At 32.1% G+C, this 19,524-nt stretch overlaps 2 protein-coding genes and 1 non-coding gene across 4 annotated transcripts; 1 reads left to right on the top strand and 2 right to left on the bottom strand.

The window, feature by feature from the left end:
- Positions 1–6,231: 6,231 nt before the first annotated feature.
- TRNAT-AGU lies at positions 6,232–6,305 on the bottom strand. The gene has a single exon. It is a non-coding gene; the product is annotated as a tRNA-Thr (tRNA).
- Positions 6,306–8,051: 1,746 nt separating this feature from the next.
- On the bottom strand, positions 8,052–12,134 carry LOC101208769. Of its 2 annotated transcripts, none has more exons than XM_011652765.2 (6): positions 11,470–12,134; positions 10,782–10,993; positions 9,605–9,878; positions 9,434–9,519; positions 9,264–9,355; positions 8,052–8,829 (listed from the first exon to the last, which is right to left on the bottom strand). In XM_011652765.2, the coding sequence occupies exons 1-6, from the start codon at positions 11,827–11,829 to the stop codon at positions 8,570–8,572; spliced, it is 1,284 nt and encodes a 427-aa protein (XP_011651067.2). In that variant the 5' UTR covers positions 11,830–12,134; the 3' UTR covers positions 8,052–8,569. The 2 variants fall into 2 exon arrangements, with proteins under 2 accessions (XP_011651067.2, XP_004134231.3); XM_004134183.3 differs by having other exon boundaries at positions 9,605–9,881; positions 11,470–12,119.
- A 5,300-nt stretch (positions 12,135–17,434) lies between these two features.
- Positions 17,435–19,515, top strand: LOC101208528 (heavy metal-associated isoprenylated plant protein 36). Its single transcript, XM_004134182.3, has 3 exons — positions 17,435–17,890; positions 17,968–18,052; positions 18,163–19,515. The coding sequence occupies exons 1-3, from the start codon at positions 17,873–17,875 to the stop codon at positions 19,185–19,187; spliced, it is 1,128 nt and encodes a 375-aa protein (XP_004134230.1). The 5' UTR covers positions 17,435–17,872; the 3' UTR covers positions 19,188–19,515.
- The last annotated feature ends 9 nt before the right edge of the window (positions 19,516–19,524 follow it).

The raw sequence follows: 19,524 nt of genomic DNA, 5'->3' as shown, positions 1-19,524 counted from the left end.
TTTTCAACTAAATAAACCCAAATACCTTTAAGACAAAAATAGACATTGAAAATGATAGTAATTTGATAGCAATAATTTTGAAAAAGAAAAAACAATTCACCAAAGTCATAACTATAATGATTTATTTATAAAAATACCTACTTCCACGAAAATGAAAGTATCATACAAAAAAAAGTATTGAAAGTTGTCACCATCCTAGACTCTTTTTTTTTATCAATCCATCACAACAAAATAAACCAAATTAAAAAGAGGAAAACTAAAAACATTTCCTTTTTTTATATATATAGAAACTTCTGTATTACAACATACCTTCATTCATAAAAAGGCAATACAATATATTGTACATAGATCATATGGAAAACCTATAATAATTAAAGTATAAAAATTTTCATTCAAGAGTATATATACCCTATACTCTATAGTAATATATCATGCAAGAGAGGAAAAAAGTGGGAGGGGGGGTTTTAAAGTTGACCAAAAAGTCAAAGGATAAGCAATAATAATATGCTACATTAATCTCATTATTGCAAGAAAGGCCCCAAGGAAGTTGAAGTCCTTCTGATATCCCCTTTTTTAAAGTGTCCCATAAATTGCAAAAAAGGACCTTATAATATATGTATGTATGTGTATATATATATATTGGGGGAATGGGAGAATTGTTGAGTTATATATATAAATTATGATACCAACAAAACAAACTCCAAAACCCCAACTCTATCCCTTTTTGCCCTTTTTACAGTCTCCTCATGCACTGCTTTTGAAGCTCCCCCCCAATGCTCTTTTTCTTGGGGGGGAGGGGGGGGGCTCATGATGCCATGTCATCTACCATATAAGCCACTCATAATGTGACACGTTGCACTTATCATCTCGTGAAACACAATGAGGGATTGTTTTGGGTTATGTGGTGGTGTAATGTGTTGTTGTTGTTATTATTATTATATATTTTGGTAGTTTTGAAAGTTGAAAGTAAGAGGGGGAAAAGGGGGAGAAATAAATAATGGGCAGTTGGGTATTTGTTTATTGTGTGTGTGTGTGTGTGTATGTATTGGAGTTGAATTGCAAGAAAAGAAGTGAGCTTTTTGTAAAGTTCTTGTTTTTTTGTTTAAATATATACTGGCAAACTGTATATTCCTTTCACCTTTCTCTTTGCCTCTTACCCATGAATTATGTAGTCTGCCCTTAAATGACCATACAACAAAAACAAGTAAAGTAAAAAGAAAAATAAAAAAAATACAGGGAGTGGGTTAAAGCCATGTTAAGGTATCAAATAGGTCCCTAAACGTGTAACAATTAATGTCAAATAAATCAAATATCAAAACATTCATCAATTCTTATAAATAATAGTGAGTATGAGATTGTTATTATAACTAAAACACTAACTCATAATAAATAGTATTTGTAATTTGTTTGAAGAAAGAAAAAGAAAAGAAAGGAATAGAAAAATGGGGAAGAGGGAAATAAGAAGTTTGTGCTTTTGAGGAAGAGAAAGGCCACGCGCGGGCGCGAGTATTAAAGAAAGTGGGAGTGAGCGTGCAATTGCTGCTTTTAGTTTCATTTGGTTGGGGGATTTCAGGTGATTTTGAGAACTGCTTTTCTCTCCCACCTCCCCAACCTTTCTCCTTACCACTTTTTTCAATATCTAAACCCTAAACCATTTCCTAATTCCCATTTTCCCTCTCCCCCATTCTTTTCTTTTACTCTAACTATACACCCTTCTTTTTTTTTTTTTAAACATTTTTAAGTCTTACCTTATATACATCGATTCATTTGATAAACAAATAACATAACATAACAAGATGGGGATTGGATAAAATATCAAAATCCTATAAATAGAATTTTACATATGGCCCATACAAAAGTATGTTGTTTGTGTCATTTCATTTTGTTTAGTACTTATCCACCTCATTTGTCCTTTATATTCTCACGCTATAGAAAAATAATCAACGTTATTATATAACGAAGTAGATCATCCTAACTAAGGGGTGTTTCCTCTTTTGGGGTTGTGGGGTTAGGTTAGACAAAAGAAAAGAAAAAAAAAAGGGTCAAAGTCAACCTTGAAAACATGCATAGTGACATAATGTTAAAGTAGATGAGATTGTAAAATAATAAAAAGGTTAAAGTTAGTGTTAATTAGAGTTGGGTTAAAGAATGAAGAAAAAGATATAATGGGAGACACCTGAAAGAGTAATAATGGTAGGGTATGAATAAGTTAAAAGAATAACAATAATAATATGGAAGAGGCGTGTGGGACGACGTAGGTGGTAAGACGGACCACACGTACAAAGACGGAAACAAAATAAGTGGGCCAAAGGTAAAACTATTTGGGCTGGGCTCCGCCGTTTTGCATAAAGAAAAGGCCCACTTGGTTGGCACGTGCGTCGTCGAAGAACACAAAGGCTCAGTCGGTGCCATCCGAAAGGCCAAAATGGGAAAATGACAATTTAGTACTTTTCTTCTCATCACAGCCGTCCATTTGGAGCGGAATCATGCAAGTACTTTGAAGGGTCCACGTCAACAACACAACCCTCCGTGTGAACGTCACCCTTTTTCTTTTTCTTGAGGTTCATCCATATCTAAACCATACAAACTCACCCTTATCCTTCTCTTTCCTATTCTGTTTTCAATTTTTGGGTTTCCTTTTTCTTTCCATATCCATATTTCTACATTTTAGCAAAAAATTATATTTTCCTTATACTTCTTCAAAAATCATTCAAACACAAACAAAATAAGAGCTACTTATATACACAAACTTAGATGATTTAATTTTATCTTTTCTATTGAAATTTTAACATTTTTTATCAACATTCATATTTTAAATTTTGATTTGTCTCATACAAAATTTAAAATGTTGATAAAAAAAATTATATTGATGTCTCACGCTTATAAAAATATTCATAAAAGAAGTGGTTTAAATGTTTTTGTTATTTATATCATATTTAACATTATTTTATTGATAATTATTTATTATGTTTTGTCAATTTTTTATAAAATAATAGAATCTCTATAATATTGACTCTTGAGGTTAACGTTGAATTCATAATATGATGTAAAACATGAAGGAAAATGTTGATATGTTAATGAAACTTATTGAATTCTTGCCTTCTTTATCATGTAATTATATGTATCCAAGTGTTAGAAATTAAATTGTATGCTATTATGTCACCTGAATGCACCATTTTCATTATTGGTTTGAAAATGAAACGACTTAATATTTATTGTGTTTATAGAGTTGGTTGGAGTAAATTAGTCATGTGCATCATAAAATGTATTGTTAGGGTAGGAAAAATAAATATTGTATTGGAGCAACAATGTTGAAGAAATAAGCACTCTTTCTTTCAAGAATTTATATATATGTGTAGAAAATTATATCTAATGATAAATTATTTTTGAAAAAAGAAATACTTCATGGTATTTTTTTTTTTTTTTTTTTTTTTGCATATTAGAAATACGAGAAGTAATTAGATATATCAAATAATTATCAAATGACTATGTGCTTTTAAATTTACTACTTTTGTAATTTAAAATATGTAGCGACATGAGTTTTATTATCATAATTTTTCTTGTCATTTTTTGCAAACCCCTGTACCTATAGTTTTGGCATTTAAGAACATGTGATATTTGTAAAATAATATTTCATCATACGTTTGAGTCAATTTGAAATGAGTTTATGTATGTTTCAATAATATAGTGTGTACATTATATTATGTGTGATCATAAATAGGTTGTGACGTAATTGCTACAATTTTTGTGTAATTAAGTTGGTGTTGTAGCACATAGGATAGAGTGTATAGAGTGTGATAACAAAATCTAGTACTTCTATTTTGAATCTATAGTCATAAAATCGGTTAATATTAATATTTAGATGTGAATTCTAGTGTTTCTAGCTTTAAAGGTATGTACTAGAAACCGACTAAATTAATCGCTTAGGCCATCGAATAGGGTGGTCTTACTTGAATCTTGAACTAGGCTATCTTTGAACTCACATGGGGTAGGTAAATATGATCCCACCCATGTTAGGACTTAGGCCATAACTATCATGGGGTCAACAAAATTTTGGTCTAAATTAGTTATGGTCAAATGACCAACAACACTATTAGGATCTTATTATCTCACACCTAAAACTAGGCTCTATTACATACATAAGCTTTCTTAAAACATTTCTTTTCTTTCTAATGTATAGTGCTCAAGTGCCAACTTTATTTAAAACCCTATGCGATTGTTCCTCTCAGATTACATCCTTAATTAATTTCTATATTACCTCAACACTTTTTTTCCCATAAAACTTTTCTTGTATTTAAAAATTTGTTGAACTTGGATTTAGTCTAGAAAGTAAAGAGTTTGTTGATATTGTAGAGTATTGAGGGTATCACTTGCATAGAAAAAGTAATATATTCTATCATAAAAAACATGCTACTATCATTTTCCAAACTAGAAATTAAAGTGAAGTGAATAAATTTACCTAAATTTGTTGGCTAAAATTTGTGATTTAGTTGTGAAAAGATACGAACTGTGCAGAGATATAATAGAAAACACAAATAATGGTTAGAAGGCAAGCAGGTTAGGGTTTAAGGAGTTGTGGAATGCAAATAGGTTGAAGAAAAGGAAAAGGGAAATGCATAATTGAGCACGTGAGATTATTATCAATACAAGAGAAAGAGAAAAAGAAAAAGAAAGTATAATTTCATTTTGCTTTTTGTTTTTTCAAATTTTCAAATTTTCTTTTTTGAAGAATAATTGAAAGCGAAATTGGAAACTACGTGTGAAGTAAGAAAAAGGCAATGAGAGGGTCCATTGGCCTTTAGCCATCAAAATCCACATTTTTCAAATTTTTCTATTCACTAAACTCCAAATATAATAAAATAAAAACCCATTTGCCAGCCTTGCAACCCTATACTTATATAATTCATTATATTAAACATTATTTGTTTATTTATTGTTATTGTTATTATTATTTCCATAATCTAAATTTGCACATTTCTTTAGACCTTAGAACTTGTTTTTTTCTTGAAAAGGGTTTAGTCCTCTGCCTCCTCTCTTGCCAACAACTTTTGCCATTCCTCAACAATCACCATAACTACTTCAATGTATAAAACATATTAACACATATTATCTTCTCCCCTCTTCTTCTTCCTTATCTCTTTTTTTTCTCCTTATTTATTTTTCCTCTCTCATTGTCACCATTTATGGCTTATGGTCCTTCTCATTGCTTCTTTCTAGCTTTTGCCCCCCTTTTTATCCTAGAACAGCTCCCATTTTACTTATGCACAAAGTTTTCGACAATATCTCATTCGTCGAGAAAGGAAAGTTTCAAAACCTAATTTAGTACGAGTTCTCTAACAATCGGACGATAAGAAAAAATAAGTTTGTTTAGATTTACACACCAAATACATATACGGATTTGAGATTTCGACTTTGTCCTAGTTAACAAAAGAAGAGTGAGATTGTCCACAATTTTTAAAAATGAGTTGTCAAGTCTTTCGTTATGGGGTAAGAGTTGACTTTACATATATGTTCTTATGGTTTTTTTTTTTTTTTTTTTTTTTTTTGGAAAAGATCACCCAAGAAGTTCTCTACATCACAACAAAAGAAATCATATTCTATTTCTTTAATCTAGACAGAATTAAAAAATTCATCTCTACTACACGATTGTGTAGTAGTTAAGAAGGGATGAAAGAAAAAAATAGTACACTATATTATCTCGAAGGTCGGGATAATTATATGATACACCCATGCAAAAAAGGGAGGAAAATGTGAAGAAAGGTATGATTGGAGTGGATTGGGTGACCATGTTATGCCATGCCATGCATGCACTCTTTCTTGGTTTTGCAAAGATCAAGAAGGGATTTGGGGAATCTTTGATTATGAATCATAAAAATGGTAGCCAATGGTTTCTTAGTTGTAATGTGTGTGATAATGTCTATGCATTACCCTTCAACTCAATTATTAATGTTTGCATATTTTCATCATTTCATGATGCTGAGCTGTCATTTCTTGTACTCAAAAAAGACAAATAAAATGTTTTCATTTCAAAAGGAGAGAAAAAAAAAGGAAAAAATAATATACTGATTAAATGAATTTGTCGACTTGTCGTTTTAGTTCGTTGACTATGTTTAGCCGAAAAAATGGAAATAAGCATTGGGCTTAGGTTCGGCCCGTTTATGGTGTGTATAGTGGGCTGGGCCTCACAAAATGGAATTATGAAAATGTATAAAACAAAATAGCAATATATTATGCTCTCGTTGAGAGTCGAACTCAAGACCTCCCGCTTACTAAACGGGTGCTCTAACCAACTGAGCTACGAGAGCTACGCATTAACAATTGAAGTTTTTATTATCTAAAATATTTCTCAAAGAATTTTGTTTCATTTGCTAGTGATTGTTCTCTTAAATTACCGTTGAGCAAAATGATTTTTTTTTTCACATATAAATAAATTTGGAACAAGTGATTTGAATTACAGTGTTAGGGTTTATGCTATGTTGTAACTAAATATTTTGTCAAGTTTGGAGCTTGTGGTTGTTTGAATATTTAATGTCTTGGTTAGTTGATAGTGTATATTCTTTTATATTGTGGAAGATTGAATCTCCGGTCTCAAAATTTATAGTCCATTCTTTATTCATAATGGTTAAATTATGCACGTTTTAAGACAGTGCATAAGTAGCTATTACTGTTAGTGCTTCATAATTCACCAAGAATTGTTCAAATTAAAATAAATAATATGTAAGGATACAAAATGAAAAATATGGTTGTCACTTTAGTTAAACGGTAGTTGGGCATTGAAATGGGTAATGGATTATGGAACTAATTTATTGTGAAATAATTTCTTTTGATCAGTTGATTAGTAAGACCACAACTTGAGAATGCAAGAGTCATAATAACTCAATCACTTGCCCAAGAAAACCTTAGATTTCTGAAAATCAAAACGGTAATGTAATTGCAATCCAACAAACTTTCAGGCCTACGAAATGCAGTTTTAACATCGTCCTGAGATTCAACTTAAGTCATCATACTGTAACGAAACAAAGAAACTATTTAAATCTGACTAACTAATAAATCATCATTCAATTAGATCAAATTAGGTGCAAGCATGCATTACCCTCGTTTTAATAATTAATTAAATAATCATAAGAGCCAGGAAGAGGAAGTGGTTCTTTTTCAAAGCCATGACATTAATTAACCTTTAGTTAAATTTCTCGATCCGAATTTTTTTATGTAAACCCATAAAAATCGTCCTAATTCCAACTCCAAACAAGAATATAAGACTATTTTTTTAACAAGCCAAACAGATACAAACTTCAAACTACCCAAAGCCAAAAGTCAAGTTTATTTAACCAAATAAATGACTTATACGAAGATAAAACAATATCCATTGCCTATCACTCAAGGGCATAGACACAAAACTTAGCTGGCCCTAAGTTAATCAACGAAGCTCAAACAGTTTTTAACGTTTTTAACTAAGACAAGCTATGTAATTAAGTACTTTCCCTAAAGCACTTTAGTTGGACAAATGAAATCGAATAACATAGAAACTTTGTGAAACTGAAAAATGTAACTTAGGGTTAGCATTTGGATGCCTAAATTTTCGAACTCTGACAATGGGACACTCTTATAAGGTCAGCAAGTACACACATAACCAAATGCAACCAAACATCCATCCAACTCATGGATTAGTATTAAAATCAGAACTATCCACATGGTACAGCCAACCCAACATGGCTCACATCCAACCTATACGAAACGAAAGTGAAGGCTTCCACCCAACACAACTTGAAATATCAATCTCAAACTTCACAACTTGAAATATCAATCTCAAACTTGTGGGTCATCGCAACATACAAGTTCCAAACTCTTACTTATGACACCATGATATTGATAAGGATTGCCATCTATTTGTTGAGTCATTTCAACTATCCTGATCATAGAGAAGTTCAAAATATCAACTATTAATTAGGAGATGACCTAATATGACCAACACCATACAGAACATCCTGACCATAGAGAATGTTCATCAAGCCTAGGGAAGCAGATTAAGAGATGTATTCAAGAACATACACTTACAAACAGAGCAGCAATTGCCTTTATCTAATTAACTGTTAATAAATACAGCAAAGATTGCAGTTAAAATACTAGATATACTTTTCATCATTATCGTTGTGCCAGTGAAAGTTACAAATCTAACCCACAATTTAAAGTAAGAAGAAAAAAAAAAGAATGGGGGTGTTGGTATTTGACAGAAGTTTCTCCGCTGTCCACAACCACCATATTCCCATCATCACTCATTTCTCAACACATGGAAGAATAGACTAATAGAATACTATGGGGATTGACGCTCCAAGAATAACAACTCTATCCCAAAGCCAATCCCCCCGTTTCAACCGTAATGTTACTATCAACATCATTCTCCCTGTACAGTACCACCCTTTATATGGTGGTCAAAGTAGAATTTCTTTTGAGAAAAAAAGGAAGCCAAAGATGCTATTAAAACTTTCACGACATTCAGGAGAAGCGAGTTTCTTTGGACTTAAAACTGTAATCCCACATTTATGCATCATGCATGATATATCCTTCGTTATCATCTCCAGAATGAGTTATGAGATGCGAAAAATCTGTAATCAGGATGGTTTACGTTTAATAACCTAAGCCAGCTGTCGGCATCTTGCCACAAAGAGTGAGCCTTCGAACATTCCTCTGCACCAGTCGAATTCCAAAAAGGAATTTTGAACTTATAGGAAGCAAGTCCAAATATTGGCAACTGCAGTTTGAGAGGGCAATCTGCAGTGTACACCTCTCTAACTCTTGGCCAATGGAATTGTAAACCATCCGTGCTGATGCCTGCTCCAAACACAAGCCACGATGCCCATTGAATGTCTTTCTTAAAAATGCAATTTATGAAAAACTTAATAGCACAAGCCAATGATAGATTATGAGTTGATTACACTATAGGCATATTGCAGCTTTAGCTGAGAAATAAATATTGTCCTAAAACGTTTTCTACAGATATATTACCAAAAACTCAACTTTTTACTCCTTTTTTTCTTCTTGAAAAATATTCCGACAAAAACAGAATCACAGCCACAGCCGATGCTTTTCCATAACACAGCTAGCTAAAACAGGTGATAAACAATCTAATAACACCTAAGTAGTTGAATATATGCATTGAGATCAATTTGACTGAAAAGCAATGCAGCACGCAGAGCATACACTAGCACTAAGAATTGATTGATGAAATATGTATCTATATACATAAGAAAACAAGGAGGAAATACCTTGAAATGCTGTTGACAGATTATGGAAGGTCAAGAAACAAGCATCTAGACTTTGTAGAGTCGGCCCCGTCGGAATCCGATAAATTGGATACCTTTAGAGAACAGTCAAATATGTCAGAGTAAAAGAATTGGATCATGATAAAACGTAATCAGGAGGAGACATAACTAACCATGCCACAGATATCCAACTGGAAGGAGATAAGTCACAGCTCCTGTATGTCTTTAATTCAGAAAAACGTGATGCAAGGACAGTGATCTGTTCAATGCAAGTTCATGTTCGTTATCAAGAAGGCTGAAATGCAATACCCTCATGTACTAAAGCCAAATAAAAACAAACCTACCTTATCAGTTAATGGTTCACGACAAAATGGTGGATCACGTTCCAAGTATTCAAAAACAAGCTGACCATGACGGTAGCAAGAGTCACTTTCATCACTCGATGACTCGGAAGAAGGTACATTCATCTGAAGAGCTCTTTGTGACCCCGGAACATTAAAGTCCTGTATCCACTCATTCTGAAGGGCAGTTTTCGTTTTCTTTTCCGCCCCAGAATTACTGCTTCCATCACTGCTTGTTTCCTTTGATGACTCAGCATCACTATCTGCACCACGCCTTCTACTACAAAATACAATATCAAATTAGAAATCCACTTACCACTCTCATGTACCTAACTTTAGATAATACTTGCCACATTTACCAGCTCAGAAAACAATAACAACATCATTTCCATCTTAATAAATCTATAACACAAAAACAACTTAGAATAAGGCTTTTTTGTAAAAATAAAATATAAATGACCAAAGGCAAAAAAGCTTAATGGATGAAGATCAAAAGGAAAGATCAATGAGATGGTGAAAGAATTAACCACTGAAAAAATAGGCTAGTATTAAAATAAATGATGACCAGATCTTAGGGCATATAACCGCTGCCTCTTCAATAACAAATGATGTTAATCACATTTCTTGTGCAAAGAAGAAAAGAATATGTGAAGGGGGGAAAACAGCCAACAGCCAGCAGCCAAGCAATTTTATACATATATTGTTAAACCCAGAGTGGATATGTTCAGCAAGTTATAACCCATAAAAAGAGTGAAATGTAAGGTAAACCATTGCCCAAAATAAGAAGGTACTCCCCTTTCCTCCTTTATACACAATTGAAGATCCAAGATCAAGAAAACCCTTGCAACCTAAATATTAACAAGATATACATATTGCACAATCCTGAACAATAGATGAAGCTAGCATTCATAGTATTGTAAACGAATCACCAATCAAAATTAGAAAAAATAAAGCTAGCATTCCTATCCTATAAATATAATCTAAACAAAGCCTGAGATCTCAAAAAAACAAAAACAAAATAGAATCAGGGACAATCTTATTACTTCTTACCAAACAGCATAAATACATACCTTATCAAATTCAATTCATATAGGCAATGAGGATAAAAGGGAAATAAACAAAAAAAAATTGCAAGAAATGAATAGATATAAGAATATGGTGATCTATGAATAATCCTTACCTTAGTGCAGAGGACTTTGAAGGATCAACATAGAGTTGAATGCCGGACAGATATGGAACATAATACTGTACTACAGAGTCACTGCCATTTAACAATAGAGGGATACCGGCTCCATATGCACTCCATTCCTTGAAAGATTCCCAGAGATCACCGAGCACAAAATAAGGAGATGCCTCTGAAACTTCACGATTTCTCCACCCCCTCAGACTCGTCTGTCGACATCCCCAAAAAGCCAATTAAAGAAGCAATTTAATGATTTGAGAAATTGAAGCAAAGTCAGGTTCTCAAATTAAAAGCAACTTAGCTAAGATCTGTACTCAACTTCTTAACCGATATCCTAGTGAAACAAAAGAAATTAAATAGATAGAAAAAAAACTAGCACTACAGTTATATTGATTACAGAGACAATGTAGAAGCAGAGATGGGAAGTGGAAGGGGGGACATTGTGAAAGGAAGATTTCACATCTGCCTCAAGGCTAATCAACTTAACCACAAGTTCTTGAACCTAACAAAATTGCAATAACCGTAATTGATTGTTCAATACACACATCTCAGAAGTTCATACACGAAGGCTGACCATGACAATAAGCTAGTTTCAAGTCCAGAAAGCAAATTAAAAAGTCCGAGGAAACATCAAGTGAAAAAAAGGAGAGGACAAAAAACAGTAGCTTGAGCAAGCAATGATTACCTTAGGAATACAATGAGCCGGAACAAGAGGAGTAGTATGCTCCAAAAAGCGATCCAAATTAGTAGAATCAGCGAGTCCCCGATCGGAAACAGAACAATCAGAGCGAGTGGACCAAGAACGACACTCATCAAACTCACTCCTCTTTTCCAAGTCGTCGATCGTGGAAGTAGCAGCCGCCACAACGTCCTTAGAATCTAAAGCACTTTGCTTCGGCTGCTGTTGCTGCTGCTGTTGTTGTTGTTGTTGCTGTTGCTGCTGCTGCTGCTGCTGCTGCTGCAAACGACGTCGCATCGCAGGTGGATGGTAGAAGCGATTCTCGCCACGGATTCGGGCAATCGAAACACCACCGGAGACTGACATTGCAAGAAAGAAAAGAAGAGGAAGGCAGGGTAGGTAGGTATTCAGGTGTGTGTGTTTTTATATGTATACAGTGATGAAGAGGAGAAAAAGTAAGAAGAAAGGAGAAACTAGGGTTTTGTAAAATCTATTGGGGGAAGAAGATAGATAACTAACAGAGAGGTTTATTAGAAAATTAAACCTAATTTTTGGAAAATTATAGAAAGGGGTGGGGGAAAGAGGGGATTGGATTGGAGAGAGAGAGGGGGGGGGAGATTTTAGGACCAGAACACTCCAGAAATCATAATTTCCCAATGCCCTTTCCGTTCCTCTTCTTCTTCACCTATCTCTCTATCCTTTGCGTAATGCGTTGTGGGGTATTTAACTCTAAATTTACTTATTTACCCCTCCCTCTTTTGTCTTTATGACCCATGTATCCTTCTCCGAATCTGGATATTCCCAGAGACCAATCTTCCGACTCCGTATGCCCTTTTTATTGTGCCTACCAATTCTGGCCCACTTCCCATTCCCATTCCCAACACCACATTTCTTTTTTCCTTTTTTTCTTTTTAATTACAACAGATCCAAACATCATTCCTTTCCGACTTAATAGTTCAATACACATTTGTTGAGTTTTGTTTATTTTTAAGTTATGACTATATCTATAACCTAATCTCGTTTCTGTATTTTATAAATGTTCTAAATTCTTGCTAACAACTGATTTTCTGTATTCAATTTCTTTTAAACCAAAATAAATTTATATTTTGGATATTTTTTCTTCTTTTTTATCTGCTTTGTTCATTAGCATGAAATGTGGAACTTCTCTATTTGGACATCAAAACTGTGAACGATCTTCATTTTTTTTTTTTTACTTTTCCATTACTGATCTAAATTTGTTGTTACCATTAGGAGAGTTCATTTTTACAAAACCATTTTTATGTTTCTTCACGTATGTTTTTATCCAATATGAGCCGTAATTAAATTGATTTCATGCTTTTGCCTCTCCAAAAGCACTTCTCCTCAATTTTGATTAAACACTCTCCATCCTCATTCTTTGCTATTTATTTGCTAAAAATGAAAACCATTTTGGTTATATGCAACATTTCTCAAGTATCCTGAAGAAAAATACAACTTGGGCCCAAGAGACTTTTGGGCCTACGACAACCCCACTCTCTTCAATAATCAAGTTTATGACCCAATCCTTGACCCACACATTTCATGGAGCTTAGGTTAGTTCGAGTTCATTCGATTAGCCCCTTCAACATTTGTCGATATCAAATTAATTTGGATCGGGAAAAACACGTATAATATCATGAAGAGATGACTTACAAAACAAAGAAAAAAATTTTTGTCTTAAATTCAAAATAAAAATTTTATAATAACAAGAAAGTCATAAGTTTAAGTTACCTCATATGAAATTATAACAAAGTAAAATTGGCTTTCATTTTATATTAATCTTTTTAAAATTAGAATATGAGTTTAATCTTATCCAAACCAGTTGAGGATCAAATTTTTATTTGATCAATAATTAATTGGTCTCTTTTAAAATTAAGTTCACTTTATCTTGTTCATATCTTCTCTAGTCCAAATTCACTATATTTAATTAAAAGAATTTAGAAATATCTTTCTTGTTTAATTTAAATTTAAATTTGGTACTTTTTACTATAAATTATCACTATTATTTAGTTTCCTTTTGTTTTATCTTTCATAAACGCTTTCCTTTTTTTTAATATATTTTTTAAATTTCTTTATTAATTAAAGAATGGTATATGTAAGTTTAAAGATATATCTTTATATATAAATATATCTATATACACACATAGAGACATAGAGACATACCATGTACACTGTGGTTATGTTATGATATGTCTATCAAATGACGAGTTAATCAAATATAGATCAAACGAAATCGTTCATGGGCAAGTCTACTCTTACAAGAAGTGGTTCATATCCCATTAAATATAATTCAAACGAGATAATCCATGAGCAAGCCTACTCTTATGAATGATGGTCCATATTCAATTATTTAGATGGATGGATTAGGTTGGACTTCAATTGTTCATTCAGCTGATTTTAAATTTAGTATGAGTTGAATTTGGGCATGCATTTAGGTCTCAACCCCTTTGATGATGAAGAAGATGAGTTTAATTTCTTTTTATCAATTACTTATATTTAAGTAAAAAAAAAAAAAAAACCTATTTTAACTTTTGATCTTTATACTTTTAACACTTTTAACTCTAGGTTTTAGTTTGGATTACAAACTATTTGATATAAAATTAAATGTCATTCGTATTAAAGAAAAAGAAAATTAAATGGCATTCAAATATCTACTAGTTAATTTTAAACATCAACTAAATGTTATACAAATAATTGGATCTAACGACCTACTACATCTTTTAAAGTTTAAAAGCCTAATCGAGTAGTAGTTTCAAAATGTAGAAACTAGATTTGTAATTTATCTTATTGATTAAAATCAACAAGCTTTTTTTTTTCGGCCGACACAAGTAAAACTTAAAGGTTATATTATTTTTGACTTTTTTTCTTAAAAATTAGACCCATATGCAACATAATATTCTCGAAACTACTATGATCATACGCTTATATAATTGTTTGGCTAAATAAAAATTGAAGAAGAAAAAAATACTTGAAAGTTTAGAACATATAAATCTTTATACTTTGAAGTTTTTTTAATAAGCCTTTGTCTTGTGTCTATCTAATCTTAATACTTTAATTTTAAAAAGTTTTAACACTCCTAAACATTTCATTTTATTTGTTTCAATATACATATACTAAGTTCTTATATTAGTTGTCGTCAATTTAATATATACTTCCACATAGCTTTGTTGAATATATTACCTAAGAACCATTAAACAATTTAAAGGTAAAGTCATATTAAATATGGAATTGAAAGTTGGTGAATTCAAATGAAAGGTTTTTAAAATGCATAGTCTAATATATACAGCTTAGAAAGTTTATATATACCTACACAAATTTCAACTTAACATAGATATCGACATCTTCAAGTCAACCCCATATGACTCGACGAAAGATAGTCTCGAATAAATTACCTTTTTGGTTAATCCCTAAAAGAGAAGTTGTTCTTATCTCATCGTTGAAAACATTCCATATGCTTTGATGACTAAGTAAAAATGAATGACTTTAAACTTGTGGAGCTAAACATGACAAGCGTGATAGCTTGTGTATGCAAACGATGCACACACTAGCGTGGGTTTGTGCTAGAACCCATTAAATCGTCATTTTTGTAAAACTTCTAAAATTAATCATTAAATATATAACATTTTTAAAAAAATTACAAATATAGTCAAATAATCTATTCACGAAAAAAACATGAAGTATTAGTAATAAACGGAATTGTTATATTTGTAAATTCTTTAACATTATAATGTATCTATTAAGAATTTGGAGGTTATTGTTTATATTAGCAACTTTGTTCTCGTATTTTTAATTAGTAAAAGAAAATAAAGACTCAAAAGCATATTAATACATATAAATAAATATATAGAGACAGTATGTGTAGATTCCAAGTCCAGAGTGGCATGAAACTCCTAGAGATGGATGGCTAAGATTGAAACCTTGTAAGCCAAACCCATGGATTAGGAAGAATAATATAAAGCAGATCAAACCAATATTTATATGTAAAAAGCACCTTTGAATTAACTTAGCTGACCATTGTTATTTTATTACCAAAAAGAAAAAATATATAGAGTTTTCATACCATGGTCAAATCACAATAGGGATTAATAGTTTATAAAATTTCGGATTTTTTTTAAAAATAATGTAAAATTTGAAACATATTTCAAAAATAGGGTAGTTGCAAAACTATTTTCAAAAATAGGTGTTTTGAGGTGAAGTCGTGGACGGGGTACACGACTTCCATGCAGTGGCCCCCACATACTCTATTTTTTCCTTATTTTTATATTTATACTACACTGGGCCCCACATTTTTTAATTTTCTCATTATTTATATACGTGGGTCCCACACACTTCATTTTTTCTCATTATTTATATATACATACTCACATATAATATAATATATATATTATACATTCAAATTCTAAAAATATCTTTCTTTATTAAATTAATTTATTTTTTTATTTTTTTCTTTATATATATTTAAATATCACAATCTTCAATCTTCAATTTTTCTTATTAAATTCATTTTTCTAATTTAATTTAATTCTTTCTTAATCAAAATTATACATATATTTTTTTTCCAATTTTCAATTTTTTTTAAAAAAATCTCATATATTAACAAAACATGTTATTAAAAATATATTAAACAAATTAAAAGAGTAATAATAATAATAATTTATATATATATATATATATATATTATTTATTTATTTAATATCTCAATCTTCAAATTTTCTTATTAATTCATCTTTTCTAATTTAATTTAATTATTTCTTAACCAAAATTATATATATCTTTTTCTAATTTTCTGTTTAAAAAAACACATATATTAACCAAATATGTTATTAAAAAATACATTAAACAAATAAAAATAATAATAGTAATTGAAAGAAGTTGAAACGTACTCTAAAAATAATAATAACAATAAATTTGCAATTCAAAATTATCCATTAAGTTTTTAAATTTAATTTGTAATCGAACCAATTCTTGTTTTTTTCCTTTTACCATAAACATGAATTTCTTTTTATTCAATTATCAATGTGTGTGGCTTCAAGTGTTATTATTATTATTTTTTTTAGTAATTTTAACTTATCTCAATTATTATTATTACTCTTTTAATTTGTTTAATATATTTTTAATAACATGTTTTGTTAATATATGAGATTTTTTTAAAAAAATTGAAAATTGGAAAAAAAATATATGTATAATTTTGTTATTAAGAAAGAATTAAATTAAATTAGAAAAATGAATTTAATAAGAAAAATTGAAGATTGAAGATTGTGATATTTAAATATATATAAAGAAAAAAATAAAAAAAATAAATTAATTTAATAAAGAAAGATATTTTTAGAATTTAAATGTATAATATATATATTATATTATATGTGAGTATGTATATATAAATAATGAGAAAAAGTGAAGTGTGTGGGACCCACGTATATAAATAATGAGAAAATTAAAAAATGTGGGGCCCAGTGTAGTATAAATATAAAAATAAGGAAAAAATAGAGTATGTGGGGGCCACTGCATGGAAGTCGTGTACCCCGTCCACGACTTCACCTCAAAACACCTATTTTTGAAAATAGTTTTGCAACTACCCTATTTTTGAAATATGTTTCAAATTTTACATTATTTTTAAAAAAAATCCTAAAATTTCAAATATTAATATTGATAAAGATATTGAGATCCCAATTTTATGAAAGTGTGTATTTTGGTAGAAATTGTTACAATGTTAACGAATATTTGATTGTGGATTAATTAAACTCCAATTATTTGACAATTGTTAATCATTATTTATTTGAAGTAAAACAATAACAATATTTATATGCATATTAGTGTAAATGTTGAAATTACGTAATTTGTAATTAATTGCAAAATTAAAGAAGACTTGAACTATTTCCATGCAAAATAGTTATAAATTTTTATTTTAGTACCAAAGAGATGGGCTTATAACAAAATTTCCCTTTGAACAAAATTTGTAGCGTTTAGAAATAAGTAGTATGTATTAGAGAAATGTGATGTTTTCTCATATTTTCAACGTGGAATCATTGAGGGTTTCATTAACAGTGGCGTAGGGATTGGTTTGAGTCCATGCATGCAAAACCCAAAACCAAGACGTCCCCCTTCTTTTCTTTCCTCTGCTTTATATTCTTCCCAAAATGGTCGGTTTTGGATTTTTTTTGTATTAAGAATTCATTTGTTTTATTTTTATTTTATTTTTTATTTTGTGTCGTCCAAGTTCCAATTAGATTCGTTGCATGTCCCACACCCTTTTAAATATTCCCATCTCCTCTTCTTTTTATTTTGCCTCTCTCAATTCTGATTCTTCGTTTATGATCTTCTTCATCTTTCACATAATCTCTCTCTCTTCTTTCCTCCATATTCTTTCCCTTTACTTTCCCCTCATCTCCTCATGATTCCAGAACTTGAGGTATTCTTCTTCTTCTCCTTGTTTCTTTTCATCTCCATTGTAATTGGGTTCTTACCACTTACTTTCCTTTTCTGCAGAAACCGAAGATTACTGAGATAAAGGTCCGGATGGACTGTAATGGCTGTGTCCAGAAGATCAAGAAAGCATTGTATGGAATTAATGGTGAGCCAAAGGAAAATAAATAATCTTTCTTTTTTATACATTTCTTTCTTTCTTTCATTTTTTCTTTCTTTCTTTCCTTCTTCTTCTTGAGTTTTCTTGTTCTTTTGCAGGCATTTATGATATCTACATAGACTTTCCCCAGCAGAAACTCACTATCATTGGATGGGCTGAGCCTGAGAGAATCATGAAAGCCATTAAGAAAACAAGGAAGATTGCCACCATTTGTTCTGATTCTGAACAGACGGATCCTCAAGCTGCTCCCACTGGCCAACCGCCGGATTCTATGGCTCCGGCCGGCAGTGAACCACCCAATTTTTCATCAGGTCCTTCTCCTCCTGACATGGTCATGGGTGGTGGTCCTACTGATATGGCCACGGGTGGCGCGCCCCCACCTGGCCAAATGGTCGTTCAAGATGGTAGTTTTGATCCAACCAACGGCCAACAACCACCACACCCTGGGGGATATGATGCTGGACAAGGCCATGTCAGCCACCAGCCGTCCGATAATGGCCATATCGTCCACCAATATCCGTCAGAATCTGGCCATGTTGTCCACCATCAAGGATCAGGACCAGGACCAGAACCTGGCCATGTCATCTCTCACCAACCTGAGTATAGCCATGTGGTCCACCATCAACCACCAGAATCCTTCCACGTAGGCCATCAACCATCCGAGCACGTCCACATGGTTAACCAGCCACCTGATCATGGTCACACCGTTTACTCCCACCAGCCCCCTGATCACAGCCAGACGGTTCAATACCATCAGCCACCAAATTATAGCCAAAGCCATGTAGTCCACCACCACCAACCCGAATACAGATACGCCTCTAGCCACAACTACCACCACAACATTCCAGGAGCGACATCAATGCAGCCGGCAACCGTGATACACAGCTACAACACATACAAGCCATCGCCATACATTACCGAGTATGTCCGACCACTCACATACAGCAGGCCCCCAGTATACGCCTCCGAATCCATACCACAGCAGCCAACCACCCATTATAGCCCAAGACTGGATCTTTACAATTACAATGAAGACTATTACAACACAGGCACAGGCAGTAGCAATGGGAACATCACATCAATATTCAGCGACGAGAATCCGAACGCTTGTAATCTAATGTAAAGTAAATAGAAAGAAAGGAAAAAAAAAGAGAGGAAAGAAAACCCATCTGGTAAAAGATCCTATAGTTGAGTTGGTGAAATGTTTTAATGTTAGGAAGACTTTTTGATGGGCACGCAAGAGAGAACGAATGAGATTCCCAACGTGGGAGTGCTGTAAGAATCTGATACCAAATTCTCACCTTTTGGTGATGGGTAGATAGATGATAAACCAGGTGAAGAACATTCTTGTAATAGCGACGTGGGGAATCTTGTAAAGTTGTAAAGATTTTTAAGGCTTCAACGGCTGACAGATGTTTACAGAAACAATGACTATGTTCTTGCCAAAAAAATCATATTTG

The sequence above is a fragment of the Cucumis sativus genome, chromosome 3 (genome assembly GCF_000004075.3).
Source record: "Cucumis sativus cultivar 9930 chromosome 3, Cucumber_9930_V3, whole genome shotgun sequence".
NCBI classification, from domain to species: Eukaryota; Viridiplantae; Streptophyta; class Magnoliopsida; order Cucurbitales; family Cucurbitaceae; genus Cucumis; species Cucumis sativus.
This window is presented reverse-complemented; position numbering and strand designations above follow the sequence as displayed.